The sequence below is a fragment of the Panthera leo genome, chromosome F3 (genome assembly GCF_018350215.1).
Source record: "Panthera leo isolate Ple1 chromosome F3, P.leo_Ple1_pat1.1, whole genome shotgun sequence".
Classification (NCBI taxonomy): domain Eukaryota; kingdom Metazoa; phylum Chordata; class Mammalia; order Carnivora; family Felidae; genus Panthera; species Panthera leo.
In genome coordinates this window covers 31,306,217-31,323,977 of record NC_056696.1, presented here as the reverse complement: position 1 = coordinate 31,323,977, position 17,761 = coordinate 31,306,217, and the positions used below count along the sequence as shown (strand labels likewise).

General features: G+C 50.0%; 1 protein-coding gene across 3 annotated transcripts; it reads left to right on the top strand.

The window, feature by feature from the left end:
* The first annotated feature begins 3,161 nt into the window (after positions 1-3,161).
* On the top strand, positions 3,162-14,275 carry NENF (neudesin neurotrophic factor). 3 transcript variants are annotated; one of them, XM_042925743.1, is made up of 4 exons: positions 3,162-3,344; positions 11,651-11,711; positions 12,440-12,543; positions 13,706-14,275. In XM_042925743.1, the coding sequence occupies exons 1-4, from the start codon at positions 3,162-3,164 to the stop codon at positions 13,880-13,882; spliced, it is 525 nt and encodes a 174-aa protein (XP_042781677.1). In that variant the 3' UTR covers positions 13,883-14,275. The 3 variants fall into 3 exon arrangements, with proteins under 3 accessions (XP_042781677.1, XP_042781676.1, XP_042781678.1); XM_042925742.1 differs by having other exon boundaries at positions 12,440-12,552; XM_042925744.1 differs by lacking the exon at positions 3,162-3,344 and adding an exon at positions 10,290-10,660 and having other exon boundaries at positions 12,440-12,552.
* The last annotated feature ends 3,486 nt before the right edge of the window (positions 14,276-17,761 follow it).

Here is a 17,761-nt window from a genome sequence, read left to right as displayed (position 1 = left end):
CATTTAGAATAATTTGTATTCTCCTTGAAGGTGACTGATTCATTTGGGAAAAAAGAATCTGGGGTCAAGTAGGGAAAGGCAATCAGAGGAATATCTGGAAAAATCCAAGGATATATGAGCATGCTATGAAATCATACAATTATACACAGCGGTCTCAGGGAGGGGAAGCTGGATTGGATCAGTAGAAGTTACATGGAGTATCTTTTGGCTCAAAAAAGTCACTAACAAATAGAACTGTAGAGAGAGAAAGGGCCCAAGCAGAGAAGCAGCACACTCTATGCCAGAGATGTTATTAAGGAACATGATGCACCAGGAAGGGGATGATACTCTATTCAAGGGCTTAAAAGGGCCTCTTCTAACCTGGAGATCCTGTGACAGTGTAACAGATACTGAGCGCCGCAGCTTACACAGACTTTCACATCCATTCTCATTTTTAGTTTCAACACTATTCTATCAAGGAAGCAGGCTGGTATATTACATGCATAAATTGAGATTCAGAGGGTTTGTGATGGATCCTGTTCAGGTCACTCTATACTAGAAGCTCCTGTTGAATAAGTAAATGTATGAAAACTTGGTGCCGTCCCTGAGGGAAGGTGCAGCCTGATGGTCAAGGGGAAGACTCTGGGAGGGGGCCTGGGTTTGAATCTTGGCTCAGCCACCCATCTGTGACCTTGGGCAAGGTATTTAAGGTCTCTGCACTTCAGTTTCATCGTCTGTAAAATGGGTGACAGTTCTTACTTCATAGAGTGAGGATTAAATGAGCAAACACTAGAAAAAGTGCTGAGTCAGCACTTGGCACACTAAGCCCTTCTTTGGTTTCCTTTGCTAGTTCTCCCACCCACAAAATGTTGGTGGGGCCCAAAAACTCAGTCCTTGGTCCTCTCCACCTTCCTATCCACCTGCATGTCTTTGATGATCCAACCCATTCTGTGGCTTTATTTTTTTTTTTTTAAGCTCATTTATTTTAGGGGGAGAGAGAGAGAGAGAGAGAGAGAGAGGGAAGGAGAGCGCAAGCAGGGAAGGGGCAGCAAGAGAGACAGGAAGAGAGAGAGAGAATCCCAGGCAGGCTCTACCATGTCAGTGCAGAGCCTGACATTGGCCTCCGTCTCATGAACCGTGAGATCATGACCTGAGCCAAAATCAAGAGTCTGACGTATAACTGACCGAACCACCCAGGCGCCCCTTCTGTGGCTTTAAATACAACCTATATATATGCCAGTGATTCCATGATTTATATCTTTAGCCTGGAGCACTTTCTTAAAATCCAGACTTATGGCCGACTGTCAATTTGCTACTTCTACTTAGATGTCTGTGTGTCCTCAGACTGAACAAGCCTGATCTTGAGCTTCTCTCCCTGCACCCGCTCTTCTCACCATCTCTCCTTATCCCTGAAAGTGCCAGCTGCATCCTTCCAGTTACCAAGGCCAGAACCCGCGGGGTCATCCTTGACTCTGTTCTGTCTCTCAGACCCCTTGTCTCCTCCTCTCATATGTCAGCAAATCCTGTCAGCCTCACCTTCAAACCACATCTGCGACCCACTCACTTCTCACCACCTCCCCTGCCAGCACTCTGGCGCAAGCCGCTGTCACCTCTGGCCCGGTCACCGGATTACTGCGGCGGCTTCCTGTTCTCAACACAACAGCAGTCATTCCACTAACATCCTAACTCATCCCTGTGCTCCATGCACTCAGCATGGAAGCCAACATCCTTTAAAAATAAGCTGGGGGTGCTTGGGTGGCTCAGTCGGTTAAGCATTCCAACTTCGCCTCAGGTCACGATCTCGCAGTTTGTGGGTTTGAGCCAGCGTCAGGCTCTGTGCTGACAGCTCAGAGACTGGAGCCTGCTTCTGATTCTGTGTCTCCCTCTCGCTCTGTGCCCCTCCTCCACTCGAGCTCTGTCTCTCTGTCTCTCTCAAAGTAAACAAATAAGCTGTAAGGCCCCACAAAACGTGCCCCCCACCTCCATCCCCTTTACTCTTTGACCTCCCAGACCTTATCTCCTTCACCTCTTCCATCCCACTGTTTCTCCAACAAGCAGGGCACTCTCCTTCCTCAACATTTATGCACCTGCCTTTCCCTCTGCAGGGAAGGCCCTCCCCCCTTAGCTACCTCCCTCACTTCCTATAGATGTTTATACAAATACCACCTTCTCAGTGGGGCCTTCCCTGGTCAGCCTATTTAAAATTGTAGTCCCCAGGGCAACCTGGGTGGCACAGTCAGTTAAGCAGCCGACTTTGGCTCAGGTCACCCATCTCGTGGTCGCTGAGTTCAAGCCCTGCATCAGGCTCTGTGCTGACAGTGTGGCACCTGCTTACGATTCTTTCTCTCTCTCTCTCTCTCTCTGCCCTTCCTCCCTGCTTGTGCTCTCTCAAAATAAATAAACTTAAAACTAAAATACAATACAATTGCATCCCCCAATGCTCCCCATCCCTTTGCCCTGCTTTACTTTCCTCCCTAGTATTCACCATCTAATATACAACGTATGTATTTTATTCTTGTCTATTTTGCCTACAGAATGTAAGTTCCACGTGGGTTGTGGATCTCTCCTGTTCAGCAGTGTGTTCCCAGTGAGCTGGTACGTGGAGGCCCTCAGTAAGGATTTGATGAATAAATTAATGAAGGAATCTTTGCACAAATGTTAGCTATTGTTATTTCAGGGCGGATCTGTGCCATGCCCCACCCTCCCTTTACAAAAACCCCCTTGCGGACTCGAAATTTAAACACAACTGGGAAGGAAAAGAAATTGGCCAGAAGTAAAAGGGATTCTTTTCAAAGATATTTATTTTTAAGTAATCTCCACCCCCACAGTCCACACACGAGCTCACAAGCCTGAGATCAAGAGTCACAGGCCCCACCGACCGATCCAGGCGGGCATCCGGTCCCGGTTTATACATACACCTTTCTACGTGTCGGAATTTGGGGCTGTGTCATCCACGTACCCACTCAAGGAGCTACTACTGTTGCTCAGCTTGCAGGCCGGGCTGGGGAGTCAGGAGCCTCGGGTTACACCCGGGGCTCCCCGCCTCCAGCGGCGCGGTCCCGAGGGCGCGGGGCGGGGCAGGGCGGGCGCGCGCGGGGCGGGGCGGGGTTCCGGGGCCGAGGCGCGGGAGCGCGCGGGTCCCGGCCGCCCAGGCCGCCCCAGCCCAGCTCCGCGCGCGCACCATGGCGGGCCCCGCGCCCGGGCGGCGGCTGCGGCTGCGGCCGCTGGCAGCGCTGGCCCTGCTCCTGGCGCTGGCCCCGGGGCTGCCCGCAGCCCGGGCCGGGCAGGCGCCGCGCCCCGCCGAGCGGGGGCCCCCGGTGCGGCTCTTCACGGAGGAGGAGCTGGCCCGCTACGGCGGGGAGGAGGTGAGCGGACGGGAGGCCTCGGGGGAGGCGCGGGCCCCCGAGCCGGGCGCGAGGCCTGCGAGCTTCCTGGCCCCAGGGCCGACGGCGGCGCAGCGACACGGGGAGTCCTCCCCGGTCGGGGCGCCCCGCTTAGCCCCTGCGTCGAGCCCGCACACCCCGCCCCGCGCTGCCCCCTCCCTGCCGGCCAACGGCCCCGCTGGGACGTGTTGCGGCCCGTGGTCCGTCCATGAACCTCGGAACTTTTGGGATTTTTGTGTTAGCGTCAGCTGGGGGCAGATACTTATGCCGATTCTTTGGGGCGAGTGGTGAGGGAGGGAGGGAAGTAAAACATGCTTGCTGGGTTAGGTGGGAACAGGGGCTGGCCCAGGGATGAGCCAGGCTTCCCTACACTGTTTTCCTGCCCCGACTCCTCAAACCCACTTGTAGTGCCTGTGCCCTTGGGGCTGAGCAGAAGCTGGGGGAGAGGGCCGAGCGGGAGATCGGAGGTTAGAGACAAAGACCGCCCCCACCCCAACACACCCACTTCAGTTAGTAGTCTGGAGATGTCCAGGAAACTCTTCACAGTCACCCGTCTGTTTGGGCTGCTGGGGCCCAGTGTAATGCCTGCGGAGAGTGAGAATAATACTGCACAGAAGGGCCACAGCGGGGCCGATCTGGCAGTGAGGGGAACAGTTTGGTGGGGAGATCACTGTGCCATAACATGTCAGCGTTGATCGGAACCGACCTCCTGCTTTTACGCGTGAGGAAACCGAGGCGTGCCACTAGTTAGTGATAGAACAAGGAAGGGACCCAGTGTCCTCTTGTTAAAACCCTCCAGCCTGGGCTCCCTAACTCTGTTAGCTAGCCTTAGACTAGGTTCGCAAGGGAGTCAGAAACCTGGCCCTCAGGAGGTGATGCTAGTTTGAATATCACTGTAAAGAGATGTTGGTTTCAAGCCTGAGTGGAAGAGAACACAGAGGGATGTGACTAGATGCTAAGGGAAGCATCTTTCAGGGCGCCAGGGAACCGGATGATACAGGATCCAGGAACCCGTGCAGAAAAAAAGTGAACAGGCCTGCTCTCCTTAGAAAGGCCTGCTGGCAAGAGTGGCTCTTGGCTGGTGTCTGGAATTTCAGGGTGTTCCACACTTCCCTAACAGTTAAGGGTGGCTCAATCTGCGCTTTTTATACAGTGTATTTATGTGGAACACACTAGGCAGAGAAGGCCTACATGGCTAGCTGCCAGTAAAAACCTTGGGCTCTAAGTGTCTAATGGGTTTCCCTGGGCAGAAACATCACAAGCGTATTGCTGTGTTGTATTGCGGGAGGAAGAGTGCATTGTGTGTTACCCTTCATGGGGAAGGGAGAACATAAGGAAGTCTGCACATGGATTCCTCTAGACTCTACCTCTGTCCTTTTCTCTTATGATCTGGCTGTGTATCCTTTTATATGGCTTTAATAAATCTGAGCTCTGAGTACAACTTGTGTGCTGAGTTCTGAGTCCTTCTAGTGAATCTTGAAACATGGCGGCAAGCTTGGGGCCCCCCAGCACAGAACCCAAGAGAAGAGAGAGTTCACGGTTGAGGGTACTTGAAACAATAGCTCCAGGGGCTGCAGGATGAGGATGGAGAAAAGACCCTTGGTGTTTTATGCTGACATTATTGATTCATAACTAGGGGAAGGAGAGAGGGAAGCTCGAGATGGAAAACGGTTAAGGAGAGAGTTGTTTTGGGGTCTGTAAGCAGAGAAAGGAAGAGAGGGAGGAGAGGGGCTGTTGAGTGCAGCTGAGCAGAGCCTTGCTGTGCTCTGATCTGCCCTAGATGGTTCTGGTTTATGCCTGTTGTCTGGGGATAATTACTAATAGCACCCCCCCCCCCCACTTCACTCTCAGAAGTGTCATTGTTTGTATAATACATTTTACAGTATCCTAGTTCAAGCCTTATACCTTTGAATCATACCTGGCTATGAGTCCCTGTTCTACTGTGTGACTTTGGGCAAATTACTAAAGCTCGTGGAGTTTCTCTCTCTCTCTCTTTTTTTTTTCCATCTATAAGATGCTTTTCTCAGTCAGAAGTCCACCAGAAACAGAACCAGTAGCAGATAATATATTTGGTTTATTGTAGGAATCGGTTTATGTTATCATGGTTGCTGGCTAGGCAAGTCTGAAATCCACAAAGCAGGCCTGAAACCCCTGGGCAGTAGCTGATGTCCCAGCCCACCAGTAGAATTTCTTCTTCATCAGGGAAACCTCAATTCTGTTCTTGAGGCCCTTCAACTAATACAGGCAGGCCCACCTGGATTATTCAGGATAGTCTCCTTTATGTAACAAAGTCAACTGATTGTAGATGTTAATCACATCTACAGAATATCTTCATAGCAACACCTAGATACTGTAGTTGATCAAAGTTGTCACATAAAATTGACCATCATAATGGCTATAACAAGAGTTCCTACTCTATACAGGTTTGAGGATTAAATGAGACAGTGATATGCAAAGTACACTGGATAGGCCTGCAGTAATCTTAGCATAGTAAGCCTTAATAAATCTTAGCTGCTATTTTTATTAGCTTGTGATTAAAGATCTAAGCAAGAGGCAGTAAAACAGGTCCCATAATCCTCTTTTGCAATTCAAAAATCAAATAAACTCTGAAAACTAGAAGGTTGTTTTTTTTTAAGATTTTATTTTGGGGGGGCACCTGGGTGGCTCAGTCCGTTAGTCATCCAACTTCAGCTCAGGTCATGACCTCATGGTTGGTGAGTTCGAGCCCCATGTTGGGCTCTGTGCTGACAGCTCAGAGCCTGGAGCCTGCTTCGGATTCCGTGTGTTCCTCTCTCTGTCCCTCTTCCCCCTCTCAAAAATAAATAAACATTAAAAAAAAAAAAAAAAGACTATTTTTACAGGGAGCGCCTGGGTGACTCAGTTGGTTAAACATCTGACTTCGGCCCAGGTCATGATCTCACAGTTTGTGGGTTTGAGCCCCACATCTAGCTCACTGCCATCAGCACAGAGCCCACTTCAGATCCTCTGTTTCCCTCTCTCTGCCCCTCCCCTACTAGCTCACTCTCGCTCTCTCTCTCAAAATACACTTAAAAAATTTAAAGATTTTATTTTTAAGTAACTTCTACACTCAGCGTGGGGCTTGAACTTAGAACCCTGAGATAAAGAGTTGCATGCTCTACCGACTGAGCCAGCCAGGTGCCCCAGAAGGTTGTGTTTTTGTTTTTATACAGGTCATTTAACGGCAAAACCCAACCCAATCTGAACTCCTTTGGTGATAGAGCCTTGCTGGAACTGACACGAATCTATTTATAGTCCTTATGTATCCTATTTAGTGTGAATATTCATGTTCACGCTTCACTGTGGAAATGTTAATATAGTTGATTATGGGGTGCTGCCTCGGACCTCCATAGGGAAGATGAGGTGACTCTGAGGGTTCTCTTCGGTCCAGAGGGAATGCCATCCTCAGAAAATATGTTTTCTGCCTTAATTGCTTTGTAGGACCAAGTGCGGAGTGGGTCACCCTGCCTGCCCCCACACCCACCTGACTTCTGGGCCTGGGACCAGATATTATGTATTTTACTCTTACGTAGAGCTAACTCTATCAGGCACTATCCTAAGCTTTAAAGCATTAACTCATATAATGATGACCACAACCCCATGAGGTAGGTGCTGTTGTTATCTCATTTTTCAGATGAGGAAGGAAGCATGGAGACGAAGTAACTTGCCCAGGTTTACACAGCTAGAGAGTTATAGTGACGAATCAGGCTCTGCCCACCCTGGCTCGTGCAAGGAAAACAAACTACCAAAAGCCTCCCTCTTTGCTGCTCCAGGCAGTGGCCGCTCCAAGGCTATATTGGTTCTAAGAAGATATCAGAGTACAAGTATGACCAGAAATGCAGTTTAGGGGCGCCTAGGTGGGTCTGTCTGTTAAGCGTCCCACCCTTGATTTCGGTTCAGGTCATGATCTCCCGGTTCGTGAGTTCGAGCCCCCACGTCAGGCTCTGTGCTGACAGCTCAGAGCCTGGAGCCTGCTTCGAATTCTGTGTCTCCCTCCCTCTGCCCCTGCCCCCTTCATGCGCTCTCTCTCTCTCTCTCTCTCTCTCTCTTTCAAAAATAAATAAAAATAAAAAGAATATACAGACAGTGAAGGCTATGGGATAGAGGTAGGTAAATAAAGAGGTAAAACCACCCTCTCTAGTTATACAATAGAGTGATGTCTTGTAGATATTTGGCCCATGTTAAGGAATACAATTTTGCCTTCTACCTCGGTATACGCCCACACAACACAAGTTCCATGAAACAAGGCTTATTACTACGTGTGATGCACTTCAATGTTTTCTATTTTCTGTTCTATTTTAAACTTTTTTTTTAAACTTCGTTAAAAAAAAATCTGTTTGTAAATCACTAAATTAACTCCATGAGCCACTAATACTTACTAATGCCAATTTCAGTCAGAAAAACATGGCCTTAGACCCTTGGAGGGCCCTGTTATTTCTGCAGAAGCAAACATCCGCAACAGTTTTCCCTCTTTTCCAAGGAGAAGAGTCACCAGAGAGGAACTTCTACTCTGTCCCCGGGCCCTGGTGCAGGGTCTGAGGGTTGAAGGCTCAGGGGCGGCTGGCTGACTGCTGGGCCTGCCTTCCTGCCTGCCTGAGCCCAGGCTCCAGGCCTCTCCCTCCCTGCTATGGAAAAGGCCCTCCCTCCTCTGCCCTGCTGCTTATGCATCTGCTTCCCTGGTAACTCTCATGGCGCTCTACTGGCCCTGCCTGACTGTAGGCAGGGAGGAAGGCCAGATGGTAAAGCAAGCCCAAGGCCTGGAGGAAAAAGGCCGGGTCTCAGTTATGCAGAGGGAGTTACCCTGATTCAGTTACCCTGATTCCCTTCCACTGAGTACCTCTGACCTATCCCGTGTCTTACCCGTTGGTTCTGAGTCTTGTGGATGGTTGAATTTCCCAGGCCACTCTCACCCTCTCCTAGTCCCAGGCGAGCACGTGGTCTTCCTCCTGTGTGCCCTCTGGGGGGACAAGCCAGAGAGTGGAATGATTTGGGTTCCAAGGCTCCAGGTTCCAGAAACTGCTCTAATTTCTTTGTGACTCTGGGCAGGTCTCATAATTCCCCAGCCTGGATAGCTGCATCTGTAAAATGACGGTGTTAGATTATCTTCAAGGCCCCTTCCAGTTTTAACTTACATTTCTTCCAGAATCCTTATCTGTGACTTGGGAATTACATTTTTCCCCCTATCTTTCCTTTAGGAAGACAGAATCTTCTTGCACTTGAGTATCTGAGTCCTCTCAGATCTTATAACTTTCAAAATCTAGGGAAGGATAAGGGAAACTAACATTTATTTCCCTAAACTGCTAAGTGCTTCCTATCTCTTGTCTTGGTTAATCATCACAACAGCCCAGCAAGTGGACACTTTTAGTATCTTCCTATTATAGAGGAGAAGACTGAGGCCCAGACAAGTTAAGTAATTTGCCCAAGACAGCACAGCGTATAGGTGGTGGCTCAAACCCAGGCCTGTTTGACTTGAAAACTTGTGCTAGGAACACCCCACCATGGTGACCCCTCCTTTGGTCTCAGAAAAAGGCAGACCTGCTGTTATTTCAGGCCTGCTGTGCGGATAAGAATGATGCATGTCCTTCCAGGCGGACTTGAGGGTGGGGGACCATGGTGTGAAGCTGGCGATAAGCGTGTGTGTCTTTACAGTGTTTCTGAGGACATGTCTATTCCAGAGCCTGCGTTTATGCTCCCGAGGCTTCCATTCACCCTCTGTCCTCTCAGCTGCCACCTCCGGGGCCTGAAAACCATGCCTGCTGTCAGGGGACATCAGCTCCACGGGATAGGAACAACCCCCCACCCCCAGCACACTTGACAATTAACTGACAAGGCCGTTCCTCTCCGTGAAATGTCTGTGTAACAGGAAAGCCTCAGAAACGTTCACCGTTCTTTCTACCCCTTGGCTGAGACCTCCTATTAGCACTTACACCTTAATGTATAGTGTTGTGAGGGGATAAATATTTAACTATTGAAGAGGGGCATCTGGGTGGCTCAGTCGGTTAAGTGTCCGACTCTTGATTTGGGCTCAGGTCATGATCTCATGGTTCGTGAGTTTGAGCTCTGTGTCGGGCTCTGTGCTGATAGCGTGGAGCCTGCTGGGGATTCTCTCTCTCTGCCCCTCCCACGTGCTCTCTTTCTCTCCCTCTCAAAATAAATAAATAAACTTATTTCTTTTAATTTTTTTAATGTTTATGTTTGAGAGAGAGAGAGAGAGAGAGAGCGTGAGCGAGCATGAGTGGGGATGGGGCAGAGAGAGCGGGACCAGACTCCAAAGCAGGCTCCGGGCTCTGAGCTCTCAGCACAGAGCCTGACGCGGGGCTCAAACTCACAAACTGTGAGATCATGGCTTGAGCCGAAGTCAGACACTTAACCAACTGAGCTACCCAGGGACCCCAATAAATAAATAAACTATAAACTCTTAAAAAATTTATCTGTTGAAGAAATTGAAGGTGTTGGTGATGAGATGCATATTTTTATATTTTATGTATGTGAATGTCACGTTTCTATGACTCTTTGCACACAAAAAAGTAACAAAATAGCAAAGGAAAAGCAACAGAATGGAAAACATGACAAAATGCTATAGGTAAAATTATAACTGTTCATATATTTTTTAAGTTCGAATAAAACATAACCCCAGTTGAGCCATTGATGTCAAGAAACAAATAATCACAGTGAAAGAAAGGCTGTAAAGAAGAATGCAGGCTGCTGGCTGGTTACGCCATGGCATTTAAAATAACCCTTACCTCGGGCACCTGGCTGGCTTGGCTGGTAGAGCGTGCTACTCTTGGTCTCGGGGTTGTGAATTCGAGCCCCACATTGAGGGTAGGGATTACTTAAAGATAACATTTTAAAAACATATAAAATAATTCTTATTAGTTGAGGTGGAACAGGTATCCCCTGAGTCAACAGAAGTTTAGGGAGCATCTGTGGGAATTAATAGGGACTCTAATAACCAACCATTTACTGAGCTCCTATGCTGGACTTAGCATGTGCTCACGTACAGCATTCCTGCAAGGTCAGTGGGTATTACCTGTATATAACAGAGAAACGGAGGCCTGTGAAGTTATGTGACAGATATATTTGCTTGGCCAAGTTGCTTAACTTCTCTCCTCCTCTCTCTGTTGAATGTAGTCATGAAAACACTTGACCTTAAGCTCAACAAAGGCAAGAACCTTAAGACCCAACCCTACAGAAGACCAAGCAGCGTGTTCCTGGAGATCCAGAGATTCCCATACACCCAGCTGCAACGCATCCCTTCACCCCAGCCTGTGGGCCGACTGGTTGGTGTCCCTGTACCCACAATAGGGCTAAGACCCGGCCCTGCATGTCCAAGAGCTGTGTCAACTGCCCCAGCCCGAGTCCACCTTGATGGAAGTTGGAAAATTCATGCCATCTGTTTTTGAATTATTCTCTTTGGTCGGGGGCGGAGGGGTAAGAATTCAAAGGTAACATTTTGTACCCACGAATATAGCAAAAAATAAAGTATAAGACTCATTGTTAGTACTGTCCGGGAGACAGCATTGCTTATGTATTTCTAGCACTGTCAGTGGGCCTTTTGAAGGACACGCTGGTTAAATTTTTAATAAAACTGATTACACTGTTCGTATGCTTTGGTCCAGGATTATTCCTGGACCATGTATTGCACGCCTCAAGGAAATAACTCACCAAATTATAAAGTAGCTTGTAGAAAGATACTCATAATCCCGCCATTTATAGTTTTAAGGAATTGGAAAGAACCCAAATACCCAAAACAGAACAGCTGAACAAACAGGAATGCAGTAGCACTACCATAAGATAGAGCTGTTAGAGTGACAGCCGTTTGGGGGATTTCGGTACATGGGAACGTTTGTACGAAACCGCATTACCTAGGAGAGGCAAAATGTAAAATGGATCATTCGGACTGATTCCATTGCCAAAGATGAAAGGAAATTTGGGCTGATGTAAATAATTCATCATTTAACATCCTTTGGATTTTTATCCGTGCAGAGCGGCTTCAGTCCCTGGTTTGCTTGTGTTTGTTTACAGAAAAGTGTTGCCATAGGCTTGTCATGATACTTCGTGTCACCTTCCCAAAGTCTGTGAGGGGATGTGACATCGGGCAGGGGCGGGCAAGCTCCTGATGGCGACGAACTCGCCAAGGACCGGCTCAGGAGAGGCTGCTTTGTACCTCCACCCACTGCTGTCTGCACAGCCCGGAGCGATGTCACTCACTTGGGCTGGAGGAGCTGGGCTCTTGGGCTCCTCCTCACAGCTTCTCTCCTGCTTTCTAGGAAGATCAGCCCATCTACATGGCAGTGAAAGGAGTGGTGTTTGATGTCACTTCTGGAAAGGGTAAGTGGCTCGGCTTTATGAATCCTTACTTCTGGGGAGCTTGGCAGCCAGAGTGGGCGCTGGGTATGCAAAAGAAGGGAAGGAAAGCTGGCCAGGTCCCTTTCCCTCAGACTGAATTAACAATCTTTGCCGGTGTTGTATTGCCACAGTGTTTTTCTAATAATGTCACACTCCTGCTCAAAGACCTTCTGTGGCTCCCTGCTGCCTGTGCAATCAAATTCAAACTTGGCAACTTACCGTAGTTGAAGCAGCAATAGGCAAAGCGTTGCTTTGCAAGGCATTGGGATCATAGAACACGATCCAACATTTTAATGCCATTTCATGGTTTCTCTAGTGGTTAACTACAGATGGTATCAGGGAGGTAGTTTTGTTGTGGCTCATTGTTTACCAAACAAAAGCTGTTGAACGGAAGCAGACTTGGCTTCCACCGACATTTAAGAAGACTGGACATTTTTCCTGTTTGCATTTTAAATATTTTTAAGGGATTATTTCCATTCCGTATTTTTTAAAAAACCACCCCTCAGCCCGGCGTGTGTAACTTATTCCATATTCTGAATCAGTGGAATCCAAACTGACGGCAGGGGGGCTTCTCGTCTTCACTGCTTCCCCTCTCCTTCGGCCTGGAGCCAGGTTTAGCGTTGGATTGGGTCTCAGAAGCCCCGTACAGTCTCCTGGCTATTTTGCGTGCACGTCCACAATCACATCCTCTCCCCTTTTCCCCACTACAGAGTTTTATGGACGAGGAGCCCCCTACAATGCCTTGACCGGGAAGGACTCCACCAGAGGGGTGGCCAAGATGTCCCTCGATCCTGCAGACCTCACCCATGACACTGTGAGCCAGGTTATGGGCCTTTGTCAAAATGTCCCATCCCCTTGGCCATGGCCTTTTTTACCCTTGGGAAATAGCCAAGCTTCCTACTTAGCCCGTTGATATTCCAGTCCACTCTCAGTGTAGCCAACTGTTCCCTTGAAGTAAGTATCTTCCTATGCCACTCCTACTCAGAAACCTTCCAGGACTCCCCATTGCCTACAGAGTCAAGTCCGGACTCTTGTGAACTTGTGATGGACTCTGTGAGCTTCACAGTGCCTTGGCAGCCCCCTCCCCCTTGCGGTCTGCACCCACCACCCCCAGTCTCTTCCAGATTCGTTGTGATCTCTGACACCCACTCGCCAGGCCGCTCGGCATGAACAGGGTGAGAAGCAGAGTGTCCCCTGTGTTCGTATTTCTGTGGAGGAGAAAATAGCATCGGCAAAAGCCATTTCAGGGTCTCAGTAATCCCACTGGAGGGACTGGCATTCGCCCCAGTTGTGCTCAGATGAGTCAAACTCATTAAAGTCAAACATTAAAGATTGATTACATTCAGGAATCAAGGAGGGGGGGAGGGTGTATGAATCTATAATGGGAAGAGTGTGTAGAGAGCAGTGGAAAGGAGGTGGGTACAGAGCATACCCCATCCTGCCTGAGGCTGGGTGCTCGCTGGAGGTTTTTTTTCTTTTTTTCTTTTTTTGTAGTTTATTTTTGAGAGAGACAGAGACAGCACCAGTGGGGGGGGGCGGGGGGTGTGTGTGGAAGGGGCAGAGAGGGGTGGGGGGAGGGGAGAGAGAGAATCCCACGCAGGCTCCACGCTGTCAGCACAGAGCCCAACGCAGGGCTCAAACTCACAAACCGTGAGATGGTGACCTGAGCCGAAACCAAGAGTCGGACGCTTAACCGACTGAGCCAACGAGGTGCCCCTCACTGGCGTCTTTAATTCCCACGTTGGTCAAATGGCAAGACATGATGAAGCCATGACTCCCGCACCACTCCCGCCTGCACAGGATTGTGTCTTAAAAAGTCAGTTGGCGAGTTGAGATACTTTTCCTCTGGCATCAAGGGTGTGGGAGGAGTAGGGCTGGGTGGTGAGAGTCCAGTTTGAGGCACAACTCACTCATCTCGCCTCCTCCCCCTCCCCTCGCCCCTGCCTTTCCTGTTGCTTTGGGCCTTTTCCCCCAAGACCGGCCTCACTGCCGAGGAGCTGCAGTCCCTGGACGACGTCTTCACCACAGTGTACAAAGCCAAATACCCCATCGTCGGCTACACGGCCCGGAGGATACTCAACGAGGACGGCAGCCCCAACCTGGACTTCAAGCCCGAAGACCAGCCCCATTTTGACATAAAAGACGAGTTTTGATGCTCCATCTGCAGGAGCGCGTTCTTGATGGGGCGGGGTGGGGGCGGGGCACGGAGAGCCCTTCAGGTGCCAAATCTCCTGCAAAATAGGCTGCCTGAGCCTCTGGTCCCCGGACCCGAATAAAGCCGACGTTGAACCCGGAACGCCGGATGCTTGTTATTGTTCCCGGTCAAGTGTTCTGTCCACGTGCCATCCTGCCCGCACACCAGCCAGGGTGGGAAGAACGGCCGAAGGGGGCGCCCTCTCGGCGTCCGTGTTGGCTGTCCGGGCAGTGGAATCACGGGTGACTTATTTCTTCTCTATCTGTATATTTTCCTGTGCTTGCCACGTTTCCTAGCATGACCACGTTTGCTTTAGAATAAGCACAGAAATAAACTTCGTGTCTTCACAAGAGCAGCCTTCTTCCCCACATGCCCTTTCCTTGACGCCTCACCTGCACCACTGGAAGGGGCAGCCTGTGCCGTCCTTTCACGGTCCTGCCACCTGTGTCCCCTGCCTGTGAGGCAGGGGGAATGGCATGAACGGGGAAGACTGGCAGGAGCGGTAGGAATGGTAAAGAGAGACGTTAAAGGTCTGGCTTTGCACCACGACCAGGAGAGAGTGACCGTGTGAGTCTCACATGGGACCATGGGGCCTCAGCCCCATCTGCAGCTGGAAGGCAGTGAGGAGGGCGGAGGGCCTTGTGGCCAGAGCCTGGCCTGGAGGGCGTCCCAAGCACGGGGAAGCATACAACATGCTGGACCCAGGTCAGATTTCCTAAGGATGTCATCCCTTCTGGGGGGGGGGGGGGGGAGCTTTTCCCTTTAAGGGACATTGGCAATGTCGGAAGATATTTTTATAGTTTTGGTTGTCACAACTGTAGGATTCTACCGGTATCTAGCGTCCAGAGATGTTAAACATCCTACAGTGCACGGGAAAGCCCTTGCTCCCCAGAAAAAGAATGATCCGATCCAAAAGGTCAAATGTGCCGAGGCTGAGAAACCCTGTGTTAGATTCATCCTGGAAATCTTACATTAGAGATTAATTTCTTTGATGTAAAATAAATAGCAACTACTCCCAAGAGAGAATTTTTACACTAAGCCGAAGAATCTCCTAAGGTGACTGTTCAAAATGCTGATTCTGGGTCCCACCGCCAGGGTTCATGATTCTGTATTTCTAGAACATGGCCTGGGTGCTGAATTTTTTTTTTATGTTTATTTATTTTTGAGAGAGAGACAGAGCACAAGTGGGCGAGGGCAGAGAGAGAGAGAGAGAGACAGACAGAATTGGAAGCAGGCTCCAGGCTCCGAGCTGTCAGCACAGAGCCTGACATGGGGCTCAAACTCATGAACCATGAGATCATGACCTGAGCAGAAGTCAGATACTTAACTGACTGAGCCACCCAGGAGCCACCTGGGCACTGAATTTTTTTTTTAATTAATTAGGTGTTTTTTTTAATATGAAATTTATTGTCAAATTGGTTTCCATATAGCACCCAGTGCTCATCCCAAAAGGTGGGCACTGAATTTTTAAAGAGCCTCCCCAGAAGACTGTGGTACACATGGGCCCAGATGTACTTTGAGAAACGTTACCTTTTGCCTCACGTGTCACCTCAGGGAGAACCCAGCCACAGCCTTTCTGAGGACCAGGTTAGACCTTTGCTTTATTCTTTTGTGTGTCTGGACTCAAGATATTCCTGGTGAACTCCTGGGTCTCCCACTCAGAAGCTGGGAGCTTGGTGGCCACCCACCCAAGAATAACGGGCCTGGAACTTATCAGACAGGACTCTTCGGCCTGGAGTTGAGAAAGTCCTTCATGTGGCCAAGGTAGTCTATACAGGGACATGTGGCCTCCAAACAAATGATGTATGAATGCAGACAAATGGTTACAGGTCCTTGGAAACACCTGAGAGATGACTTCTTTTCCTTACGTGTCACCTACTTCCCACATCATCAGGGGTGGGATTCCATTCCTTACAGCCTTGTCTGCAGGGTGGGCAAGGGCTCCAAATTCAGTTTGCTGGGAACTTTCCAGGACCCCCACTCCCCTACCCTCTCCCAGCCCCCATTAAAGAGCAGTTTTCCCTTAGGGCCCCAGGCTCCTCTATGCTGGGGCAGTTCTGCCCAGTTCACGGCCCTTCACCCCCAGCAAGGGTCTTCTCTGAATCAGAGTGCCTTTCATTTAGAGATTCCAGGACAGAGCACACAGAAACCTGGGCAGCCCCCAGAGGCTCCACGCAGGGTGGGTGCAGCTCAGGGGATGGAAACACAGGCTGGCCTGGGGATCAGCATCATCACGTCTGCTGTCCTGTTTACCCCTACTGCCACATTGGTTTGTCATGTTTTCTTTGCTTTATCTTTTTTTATTTTTTTATTTTTTTGAGAGAGAGAGAGAGAGAGAGAGAGAGAGCACGCGCGCAGGGGAGGCACAGAGAGGGAGGGGCAGAGAGAGAGGAAGAGAGAGAATCCCAAGCAGGCTCCATCCATACTGTCAGCACAGAGCCCAATGCAGGGCGTGAACTCACAAACCTTGAAATCATGACCTGAGCCGAAACTAAGAGTCAGATGCTTAACCAACTGAGCCACCCAGGCACCCCTGTTTTCTTTGCTTTCAAGGCTTATGTCCTTACAAGACTCGGTCTAGGCACACTTCCTCTGGGGTCTCCTAGAGCTTAGCACTCACCTACGTGGCTATAATTGCATACGTATGAGCCCGTCTCCCCCAAACAGGAGAGCCTTGAGGTGGCCAACCTTCCTGGACTTTGCAGTTTGCATGGAAAGCCCCAGATCCCAGGAAGCTCCTCAGTCCTGAGGAGGAAACCTGAGGGACCAAACTGTACTTAGCGGCTGAGGCCAGACCTTCTCCCAGCTGACTTGGGATAAAGAAGGAAGAAAGGGGCTACGATTCTTGACCCAGGAGAAGAGAAAGCTGAAGGAAAGGCAACGGGAGAGTGGAAAGGGGTTGGGTTCTCAGCCAGTCCCCGTACAAGTTCAAGTTCAGCCTCTCAGAGGGGAAGCTCGATGCCTGGTCTAAGGTAGGTGCCCTGCATCAGAGCATTGTTGATAGTGACATAATTGGTGAATTCCTTTCCTAAATCCGAGTTCCTTCCCCGCCCCCAGGCTCAGCCCCTCCACAGCCTCTCCTAGGGGAAACGGAGCTCCTCCTCCTGCTGGCTCCTCCCGGCACCCAGAGTGCTAATTCCTTCCCTCCCTCTCTGTGCTCCAGGGTCTGCAGCTGCTTGGGACCTTCCTCCCTGGAAGGTGGCACAAGCCAGCTCCCTTGCATAACAGGGAAGAAGTGGCTTAAAGGCAGGAAACAAAGCCCTGAAGCAAGGAGCCCTGTTCTCCATTTGGAAAATAAGACCACTAAGTATTGAATGTTCCAGAACATGAGCACTGGAGCTGACCAGCAACCCAGGTCCTAGAGGTGAGGTCATGCAGAGCACTTCTCGCCCCAGGTCCCAGCCTGACCCTGGACAGAAGGCCTTCTTTACACACCTGCTCAGGGGTCTCCTCACCACATCATTAGCTTCTAGGAGCAAAAAAGCTAAGGGTCTGAATAAAGCAACTTCACCCTCTGCACTGGCTTCCTTCAAAAGGCTGCTTCTCAAAGCCTCAGTCTCCAAAAAGCATGGCCTTCTGGGGCACTGTCAGTTCCTGAGATGCTTCTGCAAGGGGCTGAAGCTAGAAATCCATGCCCAGAGCCCGGTCTCCCCGGGGCAGTAAATGCCCTGACCCCGGCCTCTCCCTAGGGATCTCTATGATTGGGATCACCTACAGGGCCTGGTGCTGAAGGATGGTGGCTTTGAGGACACAAAGGCCTGGTTCACACAGGCCTGAAACTGCACAGGCCCTTCCAGAGAGGTGAGGCAGGCTGTCTCCCGGCGGTGGGGAAACTGAC